General features: G+C 33.6%; 2 protein-coding genes across 5 annotated transcripts in view; both read right to left on the bottom strand.

Moving 5' to 3' along the window:
* Positions 1–23,088, bottom strand: part of LOC136287978 (aspartyl/asparaginyl beta-hydroxylase-like) — a 112,143-nt gene that overhangs the window by 74,148 nt on the left and 14,907 nt on the right. For all 4 annotated transcript variants that reach the window (XM_066180641.1, XM_066180632.1, XM_066180658.1 and 1 more), the window contains exons 2-3: positions 21,003–21,149; positions 18,902–18,970 (exon numbers count right to left, since the gene is read on the bottom strand). In XM_066180641.1, the coding sequence (XP_066036738.1) occupies positions 18,902–18,970; positions 21,003–21,149 (216 nt within the window). The remainder of the gene's footprint in view (positions 1–18,901; positions 18,971–21,002; positions 21,150–23,088) is intronic.
* On the bottom strand, positions 1,906–14,371 carry LOC136287996 (uncharacterized). Its single transcript, XM_066180687.1, has 4 exons — positions 14,320–14,371; positions 12,750–12,923; positions 5,049–5,093; positions 1,906–2,878 (listed from the first exon to the last, which is right to left on the bottom strand). Exons 1-4 carry the CDS (start codon positions 14,360–14,362, stop codon positions 2,541–2,543), a joined length of 600 nt encoding a protein of 199 aa, XP_066036784.1. The 5' UTR covers positions 14,363–14,371; the 3' UTR covers positions 1,906–2,540.

Here is a 23,088-nt window from a genome sequence, read left to right as displayed (position 1 = left end):
TTCATGAAGAAGAAATGAATTCAAAGCACTTCAAAAGACAGCCAATATTCCACACCCACCAAGCACTATGGTATTTAACAGGAAAGAAAGAATAAACAAGAGTGTGTCTTTGTTTCACTTGCACATTTCTCAACTTGACCGTCAAGCTTTTTATACACATCTATCATGTTTAACACTGATTTCTCTTCAATCTGGTCAAGTATGTAATACACTAAATAATTTACTTTTTGTAAGATATTATTTTCTCTCTTCTGTTTATTAAAATTACATTTAGCTTTTACTTGTCTGGCAGGTTTTTTTAGCTTAGGTCGTGACTCGTTGCATTAAGTTTAATGACAAAAATATTTCATAGAGATATACAACAACACAACAGATCTCTGGAGCAAAAATACTTTATTTTGTGGTTGTCTGTATAGCCTGGAGTGCTGCTCAAATAAAATTTCCTTTGGAAAGGAAAAAAATAAAACAACCCAACCTTTCCAGAATCCCATAAACTTTGGGTGATAGATACAATATGTTAATCAGAACAGCAATTAATTTCAAATTTCACTCCCACACTGTTACAGTTTCTGTCACATTATGGGAGAAATACGAAGAGATGTGCTCTATACCATTGTGCCACCATCCTTGAGAAGTGTGATTTGAATGCTCCTCTGGTCAAATATGCATTTTAACACTTACCAGAGCAAAGTTGAAGAAACATATCTATCACCACCAAAACCTAACAGAGAATGTTCATTATGGAAGTGCATTTATTAAATCTTCATTCTCTCATATTTTTGCTAGGCACTGTAACATTCAAAATGTGCATCTCTTCCCTCCCTCTTCATGAATCTATAAATATTTAGAAAATACCTCAGAGTAGATCATCTCTGTTAATTACCACAGGCCAGAATCTTAAAATACTATACTGTTTTCTACAACATTAATTTGAACTATTTTTCATAACTATTTGAATATTTCATTTTCTCTGAAAGAAAAAAATAAAATCACCTTTAACTTTATTATCATATCTTATAACTCTAGGGATCAAAGCGTGACGCAGACATACTTATGGAATGGCTGAGGGAAGTGTATTACCAACGGTTCTAAACAAAATTTTTAGCAAAACCACAAACAGAATTAACCTTCAGGACTTCAATCTTAAATTATCATCCACATGTATATATTTACTCAATCTCAATTTCACTCCTCAGTTTTGTTTTCTTGAAACTAATGCTGCAGTACACCAAGAATCAATCTTAAACTTCCATTACAAATTTTGTTCTGAATCTGTGTAATTATATTGTGCCATTCCATGCAATATACTTTCTTTCAAATTTATTTGGAAAATATTAATTTTCAAATAAACTTGAAAGCAACCATAGATTCATTCATAGGTTCATTCTGAAATCTCTCTATTATCTCTGCAGAAATATTTTGCAACTTTATTTATTCTAATGAGATTGCTGGATAAATCCTTCCTTGATGCTAAAAATACAGCTGTAAGAACAAACTAACACAAGATTTTGCTTATAGAAGCACCATGCACTTAAAAGTGTTGAAGAAGATAACAGCTGCAAAAATATATAAGCTGCTCTCTAAACAAATTCAACCAGAATAGAATAGTACTAGCATATCACATCTTAAATGTAATTGGAATACAACAATACTACAATCACTTACTCAGTGATGAAAGAGGTGGCCTAATTTTCAGATTATTCATTACCAAAAGGTTGGCAAACTTGGAAAAAAATCAGGACACAGTAAAATAAAAAGTTATAATGAATCAAGCTTTCCAACACATATATAGAGAAATAAAATAATTAAATAAATAGGGAATGGAAGAAAAGCAGAAACACATTGTCATGGGACCAAAAGACAAAAAATGTAGGAACATTTTGATTGAGTATACTATGGGGTCTCATGATAAAGTGCAACACTCAGGTTGGTTTGACTATTTGTGTAAAAAATTGTTTTCTCAGGAAAAAAAAATAGTTTCCTTAGGGAAAAAGTTTGGCAGAGAATAGGTTACATTTATTTGATTAGTTCCTATGACACTACAGTCCATTAATGCTCCTTTTGGTTGTTTCTGTAAAATCAAAATATTTTATGAGTTTCCACTACAGTGTCCAGATAAGCTTGTTAATATTGCTTTTAAACTTGCATTTCATATAGAACATTAGACCTTCATCTCCACATCAAGAAAATACAAGTAAACAAGGAAGAAAAAAAAACAGTCACAAAAACCCAAACCCATATTTAGAGTAGACTTGAAGTAACTGGCATCAATTTGACATTTGAATGTTTTTAATACACATTGGTAGCCAGGCACATTAACACATGTACGTACTTGAGTTTCATAGCAGACATGTTGGCTTTGTGTTTACAATACCAGTACACACCGAACAGTTTTTTTAAAAATATTATATATAGCCTTTGTTCACACTTATTTCCAGAAAACATTATTTTCTTATTGCCATATTTGCCACGTTCAGATAAATATGCTGAATTTTACATTCTTGAGGTCTGTTCCTCATTAACAGAACAGGAACTTTTGTTTATTTCTTTTCTTTCTTGTCTTCCTTGGATTGGCTTTTAACTATCCTTTTTGTTTCTTTGTCTTTTCCCACCTGACCAGTGCCATCCTTTTCACTGGCTGACTTTTTTGTACTCTCCTTGGATTTTATACTTTTGTCTTGGCCTTTTTCCTTTCCTCTGTCTCTTTTAGCCTTGTCAGAATCTTTCTTTAATTTATTCGTATCAACAGCTTTCTTGTCCTTTCGATCAGTAGCATCTTTTCCTTTCCTGGATTTCTTTTTCTCTTCTTCATTTTCCTCCTTCTTGGATTCCTGCTTCTCCCTTAATTTCTTGAGTGATTCTTTAATAGCTTCTTTTACTTTTTAGTTTTTCATTTAAAAAAGAGGAAATGTTCAATGAGAGAACCAATCTTAGGCCAAAAAACATCTTATGAGCAACCATGTAAAAGCTTTGATCAAGTTATTATTTAATGTTTGTTAGATTTAAACTAGTATAATTAACTCCTAAGCTTTAAGCAATTTAAAAAAATTAGTTTTGACTTCTAGGAACACCTCACACCATGCAGCCAGTGAATAACCTTGGCTTATACTGCAGCTGCATCCAAATGAAGCATTAATCTAGAGAAAACCATGCCTCTATTATCTTAGTGCTAACTTCTGCAGAATGCTAAAACCACTTTTGCCTTTTGCCTGTGAGCATGAAAATCACAAATTTTGAACCTCTGACAACAGCGTAACATCACACAAATTTATAATACAATGTTTTACTGATATTTACCTCATATTAAGCAAAGACTTTAAAAAATAACTGAAGTATGTATTGAAAACTGCAAGTAGGAAGACACAGCCATGTGTCTGATGAATTAAATCAAGTCCAAGGAAGTTAACTGGGTTAGACTAAACTCAGTGAAATCAAAGCAATAATTGTAAATTGGTCTTACAACTTTGCTTTACAGTTATCAGTAACTTTTTTTTCTTTGTTTTACTTTTGGAGTTGTGTCTCTTGTGCTTCTTTTCTCTACTTCAATTCACATTTGTCTGTGACAGGGTACACAGATAATATGTCACAAAACAATCAGAACAGAATCCTTGAGATTTATGTTCAATATGTTCAATGTTCAATATTTACTTCCATTTTGCCATAGTTTTGAAAGTATTTATCAGTAGAATTCTCCAGAATAAGGAATTTTTAAGTTAATAAAATTCCGAGATTTTTCCATTAAATCTGTATGCAATATTTGCATTTAATTTTGAAATACTCCCACATTATTAAGAAAGTAATAATGACTTTTACAAATAAACAGCTCTATTTTTATTCAGACTTTGAAGAGAAACTGCAGTCTGTTGAGACAAAAAATTAGGTCTGCCTCTAGCCACTGTGTAACATTTCTGTGGAGTGAACAATTCAATTACATAGCTCAGTCTAAAAGGAATGACATCATATTTCCTTCCAAATGGTTTTTGACACAAGAAGTTTGAAATATGCAATTTCTTTATTCTCATACCAAATATTGAAAAACAATCCAAAACTGGGGAAAGAATTGCTAAGTGACATTTATTACATTCTTGGAAACATGCAGTTTGCAACCGAGTTATACCAAGCACAATGTGGAAGAAATGCCAAAAATTTCAACTTGATGCAAGATGCTGAAAAAGTCACGCTGAAATGAGCAGCAAGCTTTCCTTGGCAAATACACTTTTTTCCTCATGAAGGTTTGTATGGTGAACGGCATGCTTTTTTCATATACCACTAGAAAAAAGCACCTTACAGTCTGTACGTCGTTAATGTAACATAGAGACTGTTTCCATAGCCTCATGCAGCCTGGAGATAACCGAGCAGATATAAAAAGCTAAGCACCTGAAGTACATCTAGTACCTTGGTGTTTGCTGGGGCTAATTAGCTTTTTTTGTCTTCAACGCTATGACCTGTTCATACAGCAATGTAATTTTAAATAAATATATGGCATAAATTGGTTGCAAGCTATCCCACACTAAGCTTTTAGAAAATGTTGCAATTAATCCTACAAATAATATTAAAGGGGAAGTTATTGAACTTTGCCTAAATTTCAACTCCCACAGGAAAAAAAAATAGATGAAACGATTAAAGTACAGCCTTAGAAGAATTAAGGCACTTGAGTCAAAATATAATATAGCAATAATGAATTCATGGATGATAACAAAGAGGATTTCACATGAAGCAAGATCTTACTTAAAAACATGCAGAATATCAGGTTATCATAAACTACTTACAATCCAAACAAGACATCTGTTGTAAAAAAAAATCCACACAAATGAAATATAATCTCTAGTTAGGAAAGCACTCACATTGCCACTAAATTCCAAACAGTAGTTAAAAAGAAATACTGAAAAATTGCAAGAACAATAGTTCGCTGCACCATTAGAAAATATTCAGCCAACATAGCTAGTATTAGTAAACATTATAACCCACAGTTGGTATTTGTAATGCACATGCATTTCATACATCATTATCTGCATTAAGTTCGTCATGAAAAAGAACATTAAAAATACCTTTGAGTTTAGTTTTTTTCTTGGCTACCCCTCCTGGCTCCTCACCTAATTAGTTGCAAAATGGAAATAGGTTATGAACATATTTGTGATGTTTAATAAAATTGACATGAAATTTCCCAACCTGCCATGTTATGTAAAAAGTTCACTTTACATAGCACGCTACAATGCTATGGAAAAATACAGAATATTAACTCATTAAGAATAAAGCAATTTCAGTTGCAGGACCTTGACAAGTACTGATAAGAAAGACTAACTAATCAAAGACAAGTACCACGTTACCAGAAGCATGCTACTTGTGAAGTGTCTTAACCTGGAGATTGCTCAGTTCTCTCCAGACAAGTGCTGCCACATAATTATAACCAACACCCCCTCCGATTTCTCTGCAAAGCACTTGTCAGTTCCCTCTCAAACACACTAATATATATTTCTATACAATTTCATAAATATTTTATAAACTGTTAACTCGAAAGGCCTTCAAGTACACAGGTATTGCAGAGTATATAAATTGACTGTTTTCTTACAATAAATTACAACAAATGTTTGTTTCTTTATCCAAAGGAAAATACATGTTTTGGTAAAGGTATTGCTCAGATCCAAAAACAGTTCCCATTTCATTAGAGTTAAAATATTTACTGCATTACTTCAGACATTGCTTAAGACCGTTAGGATTTTTATTTTAAAAAATAAACCTTATTCTTCAAAATCAGGTGCTGTCTTCTTTTCCCATTGTAGCTAACAAACTGAGAGCAGTCAGCCTCTTGATTGTACTTTATAGCCAGTACCACATGAGGCATAAAGGCAAAAGCCTTTCCAAAAATACAAATAACATCTAGCTTCATCTTTTTAATACCATTAAAAGAGACTGGGTTATCACTATCATGATGCTGTGGATTAAGACTTAAATCCCACAAACAGCAATTTTAACCACAAAAAATCATGTAGGTTGCTACCTAAAAAGCCAACTAGAAAGTAAGGAAAAGCTGAAAAAATATAGTAACTATGTCTTTTTAAACTCATATGTAATCTTACTAAACAAGAAGAGATATTCCCATGTCTCAACACTAGGCTTCTCATACAAAACACCTAAGCGGAACATCTGCACCATGATCTTAGGTTTCCAGAAAACAGTATCTACCTAAACTGTGTCATATATCAACACTTAATCTGAAAAAACAAACAATATTCTGATAGCCTACACTAAAAATAGTATCATTAATTTAAAGAATATAGCCATAAAAGTCATTGTAGTCACCTTGCATTTAATTTCTATACTACACGTTTTCAAAATATGAAGTGTTGACATTATGGCCAAAATTGTTTTTAAAGGGTTACAGGCTTTAGATTAATTTCCTCACAAACTCATACCTGAGCTATGACTCTTTTCAAGCTCTTCCCTCATAGATTACCACCACTGCTGAAGACCAGAGCTCTAACTTGACTAAAGTCATTATTCAGACTTACTATTTCTAAGGAGTGCATGGAAGAATAAGTAAACATTTTTTTCATATAAAAGGAAAAATAGACTCCAATTTTCAGTTACATCATCAATGAAAATAAAAAGTACTCAGAAAAGTTGCACAATGCCATATTTAAATTTCAAGCTCCTCCCCTCTTTTAATATTAAAATTAAACATTATTGAATATTTTAAGATACTCTTAAAAGCATGTGTTGACAAGGAAAACTGTAAAATTTTACAAGTATCAGTATACACAAAAAAACCATCATACAGATATTTCAAATTATTTTTAATATATATGCACTATGTTGAAAGATTACAAAATACCTTGTTCACTGATTACTGTTATTTCACTTGTTAAATATTCAGACAAGTAGTAATTTTATTTCAATCTGCTTTTATGAAATGAATAGCACTAAAGTTCTCAGCAAATTATCAATTCATGACATAATTAAATAAATCATGTAAATTTTAACATATTATTAATAGACCTGTTCACAAGGGAAGTATGTAAAATAATGTATTTTAAAACATTAGTATTATGCAATAATGACAAGACCAAAATTCTGCTGCATCTTGATTTCTACCTGGACATGACCCCTACAAGGGGAAATCCCTACAGCACAGGGAAGTCTTGTCAGCCCCGATTAGGCTGAAGCAAGATGGGTGCAAATCACCTGGTTTTCCAAGATAACAATGTCCAGGGCATGTGATGACAAAATCTGGCACCTAAGGGAATTCATGGCAAAGACTTAGGCCCTTACAGCACGGGGGCACACAAACAAATGTCCAGAATTCTGTAAATCATGTCGTTGAACTTGTGGACTCTTATTCTGAAGTCTAATTAAAGTGGTTTCACATTTGTTTTGACCTAGTTTTAAAGTTCCTTCTTTTTTCATTCAATCCCACATTATAAATGTCCAATGCTAGCAATACAAGAAGAAAATACACAATTCATAACATCAAATGTGCGTATCATGGAATGTCAGAAAAGGCTACTATTGGAGTTAGTTAATCAAAAAGTTTAAAGTTAACATAGGCAGATAGGTTTACAGTATTTTTTAAAAAACTGCTTTAAATAGTCATTCTATAAATTAAATATGCCTCTCAAAGTGTTTTTTTTTCATATAGTGCTTAAAGGTGCTCAACATGCTGCTTTAACTGATCCTTTGAAGCTCAGGAATATTACAAAACACTCTTATTCTGCCACAAAGTGCAGTCACTTCCTCTATTTTTCCCCATAATAACCTTCAGGAACATTCTTCACAAACAACCCCCAAGTGACAGCACAGATTTAGAACTTAAGCATCAGAAGAAAAATATATAAACACTACCTTTATTTAGAAAGATAAGCATTGCAAAACAAAAATAATAGGCAAAAAGCTATCAATTTTTGAGCAGTTTCCCAGATGTTGACAAATAACATTCTCATATTTAACCATATATTGTGCAACCTGGCGTGTGCAAATACTGTTTTATACACTTAATAATCCTGAGAAGTTTAATAGCTTTGCTAGACAAAAGGCTTTGCCACGTGAAGAAATTCCTGTAAGTCAATTTCTTCACAACCTCTACCTGAATAAACACTTTCAACCTGCAGCATCAGAAAACAAATGTCAGCTAATTAAGGCAGTTTGTCCACTTAGATGTGAAAATGGGAGAGGCCGCTTTGCATTTACCGTAGAAAGCACTAGGGCCAAGTTAGCACTAAGAAGCTGACAGACAGCACTTGCTAACCTTCTGCTATTTATGCAAAGCCTGGATAACAGAATATAAAGTGTCAAGTTCTAAAACACTACGGCTGGTGTTCATATCTTGCCTCAATTTATGATGTTCCATCAAGAGCCTCCTTAACCACACAGAAAATTAGCAAAAGATGTTAAAATTGCAGTACCAAAACAGGAAATAAAATCTGTAAGACAAAATCATTATTAACATTTTTTTCTCTCCTTTTTTTTTCCTTTTCCAGAAGAACTGCAAGTCAGAAAAAATTATGATTGTTTGTATATCCCCCTGCACATAATTTTTACTATGACTGTGCATTTATAATATGCTGTAGTAGATATACGAGGTCATCTGCTAAACAAAATTAGTTTACTGACAGAAAGCTAACACCCACTTACCTTAATCTGAGCTCAGAGCACTTGTCTTACCAAAGCCTGTAACTCTCCAAGTGCAAGTTTTTAATTCATACAACTAGCATAAAACTCCTCAAAACAACAAAACACTCAACTTCAGTATATTCTCTATACGTTGCTTTAATATCTCTTGTTTTTAACTGCCTAATATCAGAAGAAAATTCCAGATCAGATCAGATACATGTGGTAGAAAGCATTTTCGTCTCCTGAAGTCACAATGTTTATGCTGCATCCTGTATGAGCAGACGAAAGAAACCAACAAGAAAATCTTGCCTTTATTAGCCTCATCTTGAGACATACATCCTAACTAATCCTGAGAAAGACAATACCTAATGTATTTCATGCCACTGTGACATCATTATGATAGCTGATGGAAACAGAACAGGGAATAACACATCTCTCCAAAATGACTGATCTGTACACAACAGCTTTCCCTAGCTCTCAAATCACATTTACAATACAGGTGGGTTTTACCTCTCCCATCTGACCATGAAATGAAATTAAAATCTTTCTAATGCTTCAATATATTCTTCTTCTATGCTGCCATCTAAATGCAACCTATAACAATAACTTGTGAAAATCTGATTTCTTCTATAGCCAGTCAATTGAGACTAACTAATAATGAAAATTTTTTAAAGGAGGCAGGGGGGAAATACTGGCAAAAAATTTTTGCAATAAGAATTTTAACAAATACGCAAACAATGTACTCTTTATTCTCTTCAGTTCAAAGTTACTCTATACATTGTGAGCATTGTGATTTCTCTCTGCCATATAACACTCTTTTACTTTCAAATTAAATAGTGCTGAAGGTGGTCACAGAAATCTGGGGTTCAAAGCTCCCATAAGTTTTTAGCCATTTCAGATGTATGCGTATTAAGGGGTTTTTTCCCCAGTAAATTTCTTTTCATTAGTATCACAAGAAAGCAAGCAAAATCTTTGCTACGAAGGTTAATGCAGTATTTTGTTTGAAGACTGGCAATTAAAATATCAAACATTCACCAACAAATGACAAAGTAAAACATCCCACATATTTCTAAAAATGCTGGACAAACTGGAAGACTATAATTTTAGTCACAGACATTTATTTCTGGAGCTCTGAAAATTTAATATAAATTAACTGTAAGGAATATCTAATGAAGAGGGTATCTAATGAAAACCATACGTCCAATTTAATATAAAGTCAGTAAAGTTTCATTCCTTGCCAGGTATACAAAACCCAGCAAGTTCCTATCACTTAAACAATAAATTTTCCACATAAAAAACATCGTTTGCTACTAATTTTCTCCTATTTTAAAATCTCAGACCAGAAACTGCAGGAGAAACTTGCTTTCCAAAATGATTATTCTAAAATAATAAAGGCAAAATGCTATGGCTTTCAAGTCACACCTTAAAAATACTTTAAAATAAATTTAATGACGGTATTTTTATAGTCACAAACAATCAAACAACAAAATTAGTTTTCAAGTTCCTCAACTAATTTCAAACAATTTGTGTAGACTCACAAGAAAATAGGGATACTGTTCAGTTTTCTTTGCTTACTTGCACATCATGCTCAGCTTAACGTTTTTTGCCGTTAAACGCTTTTTTTAAAACAAATGAACAAACAAACAAAAAGCCCGCCATGCTATTATAACCAAAGATTCAGCTAAATCTTATTACCATCCTTACTAGCCAAGTTCTGCTTGTAATCACAGCCATTAATACAATACATGAAAACCAAACTCCTCCATCCCAAACTTTCAGAGTTTGGAGAGCTCCACTCACCACAGGTGAGGGTTCAATTGTTAACTCAACAGGAACAACCCCAGGCAAGAGTGAACACTTCTGAGAAGAGAACTATTTTCCAGAAACAAAGTACCCTACAAAGCTCTTCCCTTACACTAGTCTTTGCACCCTCCCTTCATCCTTCCTCCCCTGACAAATTCTTCATTCCCACTGTAATTGTTTTCAAGCAGATGCCTGCACGCTTAATAAAACCAACAAGGAAGTTGCACAAAATCAGAACTCTGCTGGCCTGCATTTCATATCTGCAGCCCACATTAAACTAATTCACGGTTTACTGATCACCTGTCTCAGTACCTGTAGCTTTCTTGTGGTTCAAGCGATCCACCTCAATTTCACTTGCCAAATTTCTGGTTTATCAATTCACTTTTTAACTATTTTGTATAAACTTCATTATATAGAATTCTTATAGCAGATGCTTCCCTTCTCTTTTTAGCTATCTAGTTCCATTACTGAAGCATCTACAATGGAATTCAATGTTCCATGACAATTTTTTAATTGACACTGAGAGGTATTATTATCCAAAAACAGTGATGAAACTCTTATTTCCAATTCAAATCTGCTTCTAAAATTAAGGTTTAAAAAAATCCTCAAACAAAACAAAACAACGCAAGCTTACTAATTTCCTACATCTAAGACACTGCAAGTTTCTTGCACTAGCTAACAAACTGCTCAGTAATATTCCAGATCTACTAGCATTTACTTTTATAATATTTAGAGGTTTCTTTCTTTTCTTTGCCTTACACTTCATATATCTTGTTTTAAAAATATTAAATTTATATGTTGTTAGCTTTCTTATATCCTAATCCCCAAATATTTGGAAGAATGCTCTCATGGCTCTATTTAATTCATAAACCTAGAGCAACAGTATTAGCCCATCACAACATTTCACTTGATTAACACTAGTACATTTTAATTACTTTTAAAAGATTATATAGTACCCTGAATTGGATGAACTAGAGGAAGTTTCTTCAAACAGGCATGCTAAATTGCTTTAAAAATGGCATGCCAAAGTAAGTGAAATTTTATTTATTTTAAAAAGAAGTTAAAATTTCAGCCTGCAACCACTACTGTTTAAACTTGGGTATCAGCTTCATATAGGAAACCAATACAAACTTAAGCAAAGCAGGCATTACAAAAAACAATTTGATACAATTTTAATAGTAATTTGAGTACATTATTCATGTTTTAAAGGACAGCTCAGTTTCAGCTTTTGATACCTGATACAAACTGCAGGACACAATTATAAACTGCCCTTTCTATACCAGTAACTTCATGATAGCAGACAGAATTCACATACATGGAAAGCATTTTTGGAACAACAGTTCCAACAACTGTCATAAAACAGTTTCACAAGGAAAAGATTCCAGTTTGCAAAACTACATTAAATATTTCAATTTCTCAAGGAATAGAAGACATTAAATTCTAATTTCCAATTAGTCTTTAATATATTCAGTATTACATTAGAAATACATAATCACAGCTTCCCACTTCCACAGAAGGCCCACCTTAAAAACTAAAAGAAATTTGGAACAGCCCTTGTGATGTGATTGTCATATTCAAGAAATGATTGAAGATTTGGTTTGAAAACAGACAAATCAGAGGGAATAAACCATATGACAGAGTAGCTGCTGAATACTAGATGTTAGCTAACTTAGAAATAAGTATTTCTATAGAATTTTCAAGCACTTATAAACTAAGTGCTTTTCTTTGAACAAGTAAAAAGAACCTATCTGAGAAAGCAGCGAATCACAAAATAAGTTATTTATTAAAATTATATTTCACAAGAGAATTATCATTGTCATGTCTATATTAAGGATTAACATAAAATACGAATTTACAAAATGCAGTCATGCTAGAACACTTTATAATCAAGGCTGTTACAAAATGTTTCAGTTAATGTTTGCTAGAAAGACAAATGTTATAGTGTTAACAGTAGAGATTATTACACTTAAGCTTTTTAAGTTTTGTGCACAAAATGCACAAATTGAAGCACATACAGAAACCAACTACACAACCACAGATACATGTTTTATTCTACATATTTACACACCTGCGTAATACTTGTCATCCTGTCACAAAAATGGAAAAAATATTGAAAGGCTTTCAACTACTAAAACAGCATTGCATGGCTAACTTTAGTTCAATCTTTAGAGTGTCCATTTGGGAGGTTCCCTTCAATGCCATAAATTCTTGCTATATTAAGATTGATGATTTCATGGACATTTTTGAAAGCCAATCAAGTTAGTCTTTCAGTCACTGGTTCTGTAAATCCAAAATAACACAAGTCTTTTTTCCCTGAACCCCTTCATTCTGTGACGTACCATCAACATCATCTGCAGCTTCGCTCTCTTCTTCTTCTAGTATTTCAAAAGGAGTCAATACATCATAGAGAAATGAGAGAAAGCCATAAAACCAATCAGAGCTTTCCTCTGCTAAAATATTAAGGACTTCCTCAAGGGAATCAATATTTTCATTACTGCCATCTTTGGTCAGGCCTATACAAGAATAGAGGAAAGAGAGAGAGAGAGAGAGGGAAGGGGAAAAAAGAGAGAGCAGTTAGGTGGAAAGAGGAAACTGTAAAAGGAGGATCTGTGAAAGACATCTCTTGTCACAGACAGAAGTCTTTACAGGAATGCTAACTAGGAAATAGAAGGATGTTAAGAAAGTTGACTCTTTCCAATACAGACTATAATTTGGGCAATAAACATGCAAAATACTATGCCAGAATCTTACTTAAAAAAAAAAAAGAAGAGAAAAAATGGCAGTAGCTTTGCTTTCCCTTCTTCCTAGTCCTAAAATTAAATCCATTTATATTCAGGTTTTCTGCCACCTTTAGACAATTTTTTTTTTATCCATAATCGTCTACTACTTTAAAATCACTCAATTTGTTTTCTTTATTTTTTAAACCATCATGTTCAAATTTGAGAGCTTGCAATTGATGGCCAAGAACATTTAAAAGCAAAGGGTATATAAACAAACTTGTCACAGACACACTGTTAAGAATAACATTCTTATCCATGCAGAATTTTGATTTTGCTTAGAAGTGAGGATTCTAATTGCTGGGGGGTGTAATTTTGCAGTTTGCTTGCTTGTTTGGGTTTTTTAATGTGCTTCTCAATCATTTTTTTTCTATGATAGATCTTCTATATGATGTACTTGATCCTCAGGAATAATTTCCACACCTGAGGATATACAGAACACCAGATTAAAATGAATAGGTAGCCAATACAGGGTATAAGTTTTATAATATAGAAAATCTAAAGCAGGATAAAGAGCTAAAGCAGAGAAGGTCAGAGCTGCAAAGACTGAGCTCATCACTGCCAAAGTCCCTAATATCAGGGACTAATAGTTACTATTTTATGTTACAAGGCCAAGTGATCTAAATGGCATTTGTAAAGTGCAAATAAGCCGTGGCTAATGCTTTTTTCCCCCTCCTGTTTTTGGGTTGGTCTTGCCTAGGTTTGTTTGGTATTTTTAATTAAAATCACTGTTTACAGTTGTTACTAAATAACATTTCAAATTTTCCATTCTAGGAAAAGCACAACAGAATGACCAGGCAACAACAAACAATTACTGGTACGCTTTAAAGCTGCAGAGGGAGGAATTTCCCCCACTTCTAACCAGAACAAACCTTCATTTGTATTGAAAAGACAAGCAGAAAAGTGAGCTAAAGGTGAAGACAGATTGTTGAAACATAAAATTAAGTGAACATGTTGCACATGCAGATTACAAAGCAATATTAGATGCAAGTTAATGAAACATTCAAGATAGAGAAGTTCATGGCAGAGACATTTAACACATTTCAACATGTTTTTCTTACAGCACATAGTGAAAATATCAATGATAATTCTGAAGAAACTTCCAAGTCCATGATATTCCACATCCTTGTACCTGGATGTCCAGAACCTCTACTTGAGTGACCAGCCATTCTCATTAACTTTTCACTGGATAGCCCAAAGGTTTAAAAATGACAGACTGAATCCAGGAGGCAATCAAGGTATAATAAATATCCCTCTCCAACTTCTTCCATGGCTTAGTTCTATAAAAATTAAATTTTATAAATAACTTTATGCATAGTACTCAGTTATTCTAGTTTGTTTTCAAAATTTGGATCATACAAGATATAAAAACATAAACTAAAGTAAGGATATTTATTGAAGAGCAAAATCTCAATATAAGAATGGAAACTTGAATGTAAAAATCCTAAAAGTACAATCTAAGTTATAAATACAGCATTAATACTTGTGTCATTCTAGTCTGTCAGAATCTCATATAAAAACAAAATGGGGAAAAAAAAAACACAAAAAAAATCCAACAAAAGTAAAGGTAAACCAACACACTACTGCCAAAAGACCTCAGGCTTTAGAAGTCATTTTTGTACACACGTACAGAATCATATAGACGTCCCTATTCTTGCATTGAGTCAAGAAAAAGACTTTGGGGCAATTATGTTTATAAAACGTAAAACGAGTACAGCAGCATAATTTCTTTGAAAATACTAGGACTCCAAAGGGAACCACAGAAACTGGAATAATGTGTCTTACACTCTTTGTCAAAAAAACACCAAACAAAAAAACCCCAAAACCCTTTCTTTAAAATCCTTGGCAAAAAGAATCCAAGATGAAGGTAATGGCCTTTGAATTAAACAAAATAAACCCAAGAACAAAACCAAAAAAACCCTAAGACAACATTTCAGCCTGAGTTAAAGAAAAGAACCACTGGATTTCCTATGTTTATCTTCTTTTCTAAGAAAGAGTCCAAAAAACCTGCCAGCTAACTAATACTCTTTTTGTCTTCATTCACCCCCATAACCAAGAACTGCTTTTCAAAAAACTGGCAAGCTCACAAAAAGCATTGTAACAAGTATCTGAAAATGGTGACAAAAGCAGAGCAGCCATACTGTTCTAAAGCAGGGACTCACAAGATATAAGATATACCTTATTTCAAGAGAAGTCTTAACATGACAATTTAAATCCAAGTAAACAAAGGAGTCAAAATATTTGTCTGTTCAATAGTTACCACAAGCAGTAGGGCACAGGACTTCCCTACGTGCATTTAATAAGACAAAACCTTTCTTCACCTGCAAACATCTCTTTTTATGAAAATGAGCACAAGCCAACCTTTAATATTTGAAAGTGCTACAGTAGAGCACGAGAAAAATAGGGAAGAGCATGAAACTTTTCCTAAACACCTGAACTGTGCAAAAGCATTCTTTCAACACCTATTATCTCACTAGAGATTTTTGGAATGTGCAATCTCAGTGTGACTACCTGCAAACATATTTTTCTACTGTAGGTGAACCAAGGGAAAAGAAGATTTTTTACTTGGATTCTACTGCTGTTTGACTGCTGACACACAAGGATGAGGTTTTGCCATTTTCTGCATAGCTGGACTGCTCTGATCTATATAATCAAAAATGATAAAGGGATTGTTCTCTGTAGCTGCAGTTCCAAAACTGTACTAAGTATTGCAACCATTTAAGGAGAATTTCTCAGGTTATTGTTGCCTGTTAAAAGGGACAGAAGTACAAAAGAAACAGTTTGGCTCCAAAGTCACTATTACAACAGAAATTGGTACCCCTATATACTTTTTTTGGTAATACCACTAAAGCCACTGCTTCACTGTACTGATTTTAAAGCAAGGTCAGATGTGTAGCACTCCCCCTAAGAACAACACACATCTGAGGACAATCAGAGTGAAGTGGACAAAAACTGGGAAGCAAAGTACTGCAAATAGCAGCCCCCAAATGAGCAGAGTATGAAGCCTCTCTTCCCATTACCAGAAGGAATTATGTAAACAGAACCTCAGAAACATCTATGAAAAAGACAAAATCTGAAAGACAATGGCAGAGTAGCTTCAACAACTTTGTATTTCCACCACAAATAATTGTTTAATAAATGCTACAATACTCCATAATTACTTGGGGTTGGTTGACTGGAGAGGGTGTAGGTGGTTTGGTTTGTTCGTTTTTCGTTTTGTTTTGTTTGGTTGGTTTTTTTTACTACTCTTACATGGGGAGTAGGGGAAGAGAGGAAGAACAAACTTTTTGCACACCCTTTTGAAAATTACACAAATTCCTCAAGAGAACCTAATCATGAAACCTGCTTTGATTCCAACAAACAAAAAAGAACAGATCCTACCGTACTTTATACAAACAAGAAATAAAATAATAAATTTTAATTCTTCTATTTGGGCATGGCCAAGTAGTAAAGAAAATTATTAAATTATCAGCTCCTAAACCATTATTTGAAATACAAAATAAACTCATGCTGGTAGAAGCATTTCTGAAAATGCTAATCAAATTAATTTAAACTTAAAAGATATTTATCATTAATATGAAATTCAATCTTGAAATTTGTAGTGAAAACTAAAGGTTATGGAAGTGGACAACATTAAACCACTGTATACATCACAACTTCAATACCCAATACTAGTGCTGTAATAGCTAAAGAAGAGAAGAGAAAAAAGCATATGAATTCCTACCATTAAACACCAAACTGCAGTAACTCCTTTTGTACCGGAGAAACCACTTGCTGCTATGGCAGTCTGACCCAGAAAAAAATCCCAGAAATAAGCCTTCAAATACAGCATATGTACTAACAAAATCCTCACAAACAAAAGGAGGTTTGCACTCAATATTCAGAAAGTAGGCTTACTACTCAGTTTCCTTTACTACAATGACTTAATTCTGGAAGACAAATTCCTCAAGAGAGAATCCAGTCTTCTAGTTTCTGCATCAATTAAATAATTTCAGTCTACATTGTGGTGCTCATTTTTTATTTTGTATTGAATTTTAAATGCAAACAAGCACAGTAACTTACAGGAAAGTTCAGTTAATAATATACCATGCTAGTCATTAGAAAAAAATATATTTTTATATTCATAATTTTCTCAGTGTCACAAAACTTAAAAGTTTATAATTTCTTTCATACTGCAAAAATTATTCTCAAATTTAAATGAGATTAAATCCTACTTCTAAGCAACTTTTCAAAAATATTAAAAATAAATTTTGATCTGTGACCTTTTAAGGTCACATTTGAACTACAAGGTTTAAATGCATGATAAGGCAAGCTTATAATAGAAACACTTTCATGTACTGGCAGAACTCCCAGCTATATCAGGCTGCATAAAACACAGATGGAACAAAGCAGCAGAATGTTTCTGCCTGCATATGACTGTCAAGAAAAGGATATCCAGTTTATAGACGCTAAATAATAGACAGATAAAAATTAGGATTATAACTATACCAAGTATTATCTTAGTCACCAATTATAATTAACAACCAATCTGTAGCTCTGTAGCCCTTCAGAGTGTTGGAGATTCTTTGGAGTGACTCTCAAATTCACACCCCTGCAAACTGATTCCATTGATTACATGGGTTTTCTATAAACCATGAAGGGATTAAACAAATGAACACACATCCTCCCAAAGACTTGCTTATTTCTCCAGATAAAAGTAGGAAAAATAAAATTATGATAAGCTGATTTTTATGGAGTATGAATTTGAAATAGCAAAGCATAACATCCTAATGTACTACTGACAACTTCGACTAGTTTGATACATTGCATTTTGTCCTCTGCCCAAGCCGTTAGTTACTGTGCTGGGGGGTTCGTTGCTTTGTTCATTTGTTTAATTTTACAGGTTTGTGTGCTCAGCAGAGGCTTAAATTTGAACAAACCAACTAAAGAAAAACTAAAGAAAAGTAAACTTAAGTAAAATTTCTACCATCAGGTATGCAAGAAGTATCTATCCAACACTTGACTGAAGCTGAAGAAGGCAGTGCTTTAAAAGTGGTAAGTAAACAACAATATCATAAAACATGGCTAGAGATTGAATTTCCATTTGAAGATACACAGTGAGCAGAAAGACATTCTCACAAATTACAAGGAACAGAAGCCTAAACCCAGTGTTTCAACGCCGGAGAAGAAAATTTCATGTTACGTAATCTTTCTGAAGGGCAAAGAAAATGAACAGACTTGTGGAGAATTCAGAATAGAGGAAAGACAATACAAAAATACACTACACAAATAGTCATCTAAGAAGTACAAAGGCATGTTTAAAGTCATTTTAAAATGGACCTGGCTTAACACCTTAACATAAACAATGTTTTCACTCTTGAAGCACCTTAGGTCCTGCATCTGATAAATTTATTGATAACCACAACCATCTTTCAACATCCAATACAGTAGCATCAACCACTTAATTTCAAAATCATCCTCTAAGTAATTAAATGCTTTTCACTAACATTGCTATATTAGAAGAAAAAGAACAAAAACTGCTGTGAGGTACACACTCAATCCTATAACTTGCATTAAAGAAAAAACCCATAACAATGAAACCAATTTAAGTTTTCGAACTAGGAAAAAAAAACAAATAAACAAATTGGAAATATTGTTTTGACTGAAAAATAAAAAAACAAACATGAACATGCCAACTTAATTATATAGATTGTTCCACCTGTATTTGTACTTGCCTAGCAACACTTTAGCATCTTCCACATCAAAATCTCCATCTCCGTCTGCATCATATATCCCAAGCTTGCCTAGAAGGGCAAAGAGAGGAAGTAAAGACAATTAGGGATTTGGCCATTTGTGTCCAGCACTGTTTTCAATGTGTGATGGTTGACTGTCAATGCTAGGTTGTTATCATAAGGTTTTTAAAAATCTAGCTGTAATATTCTTAACTGCATTTAAAATTTCCTGGGAAATAATACAAATATTTCAAGCTTCTTTCTGTATTTCCTGCACCTGAGACCAAACACAAGTTTGTCTTTTTCCTGCGCACTGATTTTGCAGCCTGTAGATTTAAAGAAGTCTGTAATTATGTACTTGACATGGACATGCTTTGCTCAGAATAAAATTTAAGTTCATGAGAAACATTCAACATGTTTGAGGGAAAACAATAAAACAAAAATTTGTAAAATAATCAGCATTTTTTTCTGACTATATGCTTCCTGTAATTCTAAATTCTCAGAAAAGAGATAGGTATACAGGCATATAGTTTTTAGTGCCAAGTTAATAGAAAGTAAGCAGCCTACTTTCCAGACAATGGAAAATCATTCACAAATTTTACCAACAATTGTATAACCTTCCATGCAGACAAAAAAAAAGCTGTCCATCCTTTCATATATGACTAACAAATCAGTTTTCTCACTTTTTGTTTTTGAAACTGCAGCTCTACCAGCCCTAAGTATATGCAAAAGGAGAACTCAGTTTCTACTAGAAGAGAATTTTCAGCACAGAACCATGGTATCCAGGATTTGAAGTGTCCTGGGACCACCAAACAAGTAGAGAGTTATCTAATTATAGGCTTGATAAAATTCAGACACAACTTTCAACAGGATCAAACTCTGCAGAGCTTGCAGAACTTTGTGTCTTTCAGCCTGACAGTTTACTACACTTGTCATTCTCAAAATGGAGGTAGAACTTTCTTGCTATCAAAATTAATGAAATACAGTTCTTAATATGATACTTAGAAAATTAGAAAACAGTTTTGTGGAACAAAAAATTCAGATTTGGGTCTAGAATGGAAAAGTATGTTCATCACCATTGTATGGAAGCAATCCATCAGAAAGGAGCCATATCTGTTGATGGATAAACACAGCAGACTGGTGCAAAAATATAACTCTCTAGAAATAAGAATTATATCATCTTCAAAACCATGAAGAATGAGACAGATGAGAAATGGCTGAGCTTCATGTCATTGCAGAAGAAGAGTAATTCTTAAAAAAAAAAATTAAAACCATAATATAGTAAACCAAAACTTTCAGCCAAGGGACTTTAAAGTAAGTTTATTTCTCTAATATCCTACCTTGTAGGACCTCTGACAAGTTATAACGGAAATCCTTTGCTTTGGCTGCATGCATGGTAAAAATACAAAAAACATTATTTGCATCACTAGACCCAGTTAAGTTTCAAACCAGATTTTTTCTGAAAAAAATCAGTCCAGATCAAAAAAAAAGCATGTACCAACAGATCTGTAAATTTTGTCAAGTCACCAGGTGCAAAAGTGCATGTTGAATCCTACAACATCAGCCGTACCTATGGACATACATCTTGAAATTTGAGACACTACTTTGTAACCTTAAATATTGTATTAACAGTACTGTCATAAAATTGTCATATTGAGATACAATTATCACTGCTATAAGCTTAAAACTGAGGTCATTCAACATCTCCCTTGTGAGAAGATGACTGATCAGTTGTCCTTACCCTACAGGCATCACCGTCCATCAGAGCAGAGCTAACATTAGCTGCCCACTTCCAACCACTGCTGCGAGTTTCTGAGAGCTGAATTCAAACTGCATATTTAGCTGACCTCTCAAATGAACTACAGTATACATGTTACAAAGACACCCCACAGGATGTTAATACCCTTTAATGAGAACTCCATTTTAACATCATAATAATGTTCAGCATTAAAACATATATTTTGAACTAAACTGCCTATTCTTATCATGCAGATAATGTGCAAACACTACACTAGCCAAATCATTTATCTAAAAACATAAAATGGCATTCATTTAATGCATACCATAGCATTATTAGAAAAATCTTAAGATTTAGAATTCTTACCTAGAACTTCTTCATAATCTACAAGTTCAAACCAGACAACTGCTACTGATGTCCAAACTCCCAGCAAAGCAATTACCATAAACCAGGTGAAAAATGAACTTCCAGAGAGGCCTTCTTTCTTTCCATTCTTTCCTCCATGCTTGGTCTCTGTTAAAAGAAAACAAGAAAAAATGGATGCAAGAGTTAGAAAATTATCATTGAGGATACAATTATAAAACCTGGTGCTTATGATCACACAGAATACAAGACATTTGAGCAACTATTTTTGGTGGGTTTTGTTGTTGTGGAGTCTTTTGGTTGGTTGCATTTTTTTAAACTTCACCACCTTTACTTGCTTTCCATTTCACTGTGAATTACTGTGAGAAGCTTGATGATTGTCTAAGCAAAAGCCTCTTAACCAACCAAACACCCAAAAGCTCCCATCTAATTTGTCTTACAAGTTAGCTGAAAATTCTGCCTTACTCCCGGCTTTGATGTGTATTTACAAAGAGCTTCACATTTTTGAGATGCCTCGCATTTGTTCCCCCGCAGTTCCCAGACTGCCACCAGAGGCCAGTATGGCCAGCAGAAAAGCTTTGCAAGACAAGCATTTCCCCTAAAACGACTTTCAAAACTAGTCGAAATAGCTCACAGAACCAACGTGACCATTCAAATAGCCTAAGAAAACTAAAACCTGAATTATGTCAAGGGTAAGACTTCAAATTCAGAACACTTTACCAATTAAAACCATCTTCCCTGGTGCTTAGAATTAAGCAGAGATTCACTCCATGCTAAACAACTCTAGAATTTCAGTCCTATGGAACATAAAAGTAAAGGGACCACACAGAGACATAACACAAATCATGGTTTCATTTGTAACTTCACATATGAAAAGTAAACATATGTAAAAAATTACATGTAGTGGTAAACAAATGACTGTGAAAGACCTTGACCCATCATATGTGCAGCAAGTTTCAAATGGGCATCGTCACTAGACAAGACATAAATTCCTTGGTCTGTTGTTTTAAGATTGTTTTCGTAAAAGAGGGATATGTACATACATATATATAAAAAAGTAAATAAATATGTACTCCAAAAGATGTCTGCCTGCCTGTGGCCTTCCTCCAAAGCTCAAGGTCTGCTCTTCTGCCCCCTGACATTACTGCCACAAGAGTGGCACTTGGCTGCATTTTCAAGTCCATTAGTCTATTCCACTTCACTCCATTTTAAAAAACAACTTTTGCCTACTCAGGCACACGCAGACCTAGTTATTCAAGCAAAACTATTTCTTACAGGATGCTGCAAGAAACTTTGTCATGAATATTGTGATGGTATAAGGTGTTATCTTTATACCAATTACAAGTAATGTTTGATGTATTTATCAACACTGATCGTAGAAAAAGACAAAAAATGCTCTCAGAAGCTAAATATCAATACAATTGTTTTTTAAAATAAAATGGTGTATCTGAAAGATAAATAATGAGAGATGGGTGACTGACTTATTTTTGTAACAGGAACTATATAAAAGTACTCTCTGACCCTGCTTGCCACAGGTTTACAGCTGTAATAATATACTCTTTTATTACATTCATTGTGCTTTATACCAAGTTCCAACCAATATAAAAACCCCTGGCCCATGCCAACTCTTACTCAGCTCGGCATTTTACTGAAAAAAATTCTTTTATTAACATTACCTTCAAAGATCAAAGACCAACTATTTTGTTTCTTCTCTATGTTAAACACAAATGCCCAGTAATATTCAGAGAGAAACTGAGGCAACTTAGCCTCACATCAGGCATATATCATCTGCTACTGCACAGTGCTCTAATTACATATGTGCAGGGTCCATATACACAGCTTATTGTAACATCTCTCTTGTGAGAAATGTATGGGTAGCCTGAAAATTGAAGGACAGACAAGCAGTGTCTGCATTCAGAAATATGCTCAACTGTATGAAAATTACTTATAGTACCCTTGAACTAGTAATGTTAATACTGAGAAATAAACAATTACTGTATGTAACAGCAGGGCTTCACTACACCTGTGTAGCAAGGCAGTCAATGAAATCTTTGTATATACTTAAAATAAAACCCTCAGGTTAAAAACA

Source organism: Chamaea fasciata, unplaced genomic scaffold (genome assembly GCF_029207755.1).
Source record: "Chamaea fasciata isolate MVZ Bird 193981 ecotype frontalis unplaced genomic scaffold, bChaFas1.0.hap1 SCAF_1, whole genome shotgun sequence".
Lineage (NCBI taxonomy): Eukaryota > Metazoa > Chordata > Aves > Passeriformes > Sylviidae > Chamaea > Chamaea fasciata.
Note: the sequence above shows the minus strand (reverse complement) of the source record. Positions and strands in the feature narration are given on the sequence as shown.

What these genes read in the sequence shown, in the direction of transcription:
- LOC136287996 (XM_066180687.1), bottom strand. Translation starts at nt 14,362, where the DNA reads ATGAGAATGGCTGGTCACTCAAGTAGAGGTTCTGGACATCCAG. An exon ending in TAGAGGTTCTGGACATCCAG is followed by an intron (nt 12,924 to 14,319) that starts GTACAAGGATGT and finishes ATTCTTGTATAG; the next exon opens with GCCTGACCAAAGATGGCAGT. An exon ending in AGCTGCAGATGATGTTGATG is followed by an intron (nt 5,094 to 12,749) that starts GTACGTCACAGA and finishes GCAACTAATTAG; the next exon opens with GTGAGGAGCCAGGAGGGGTA.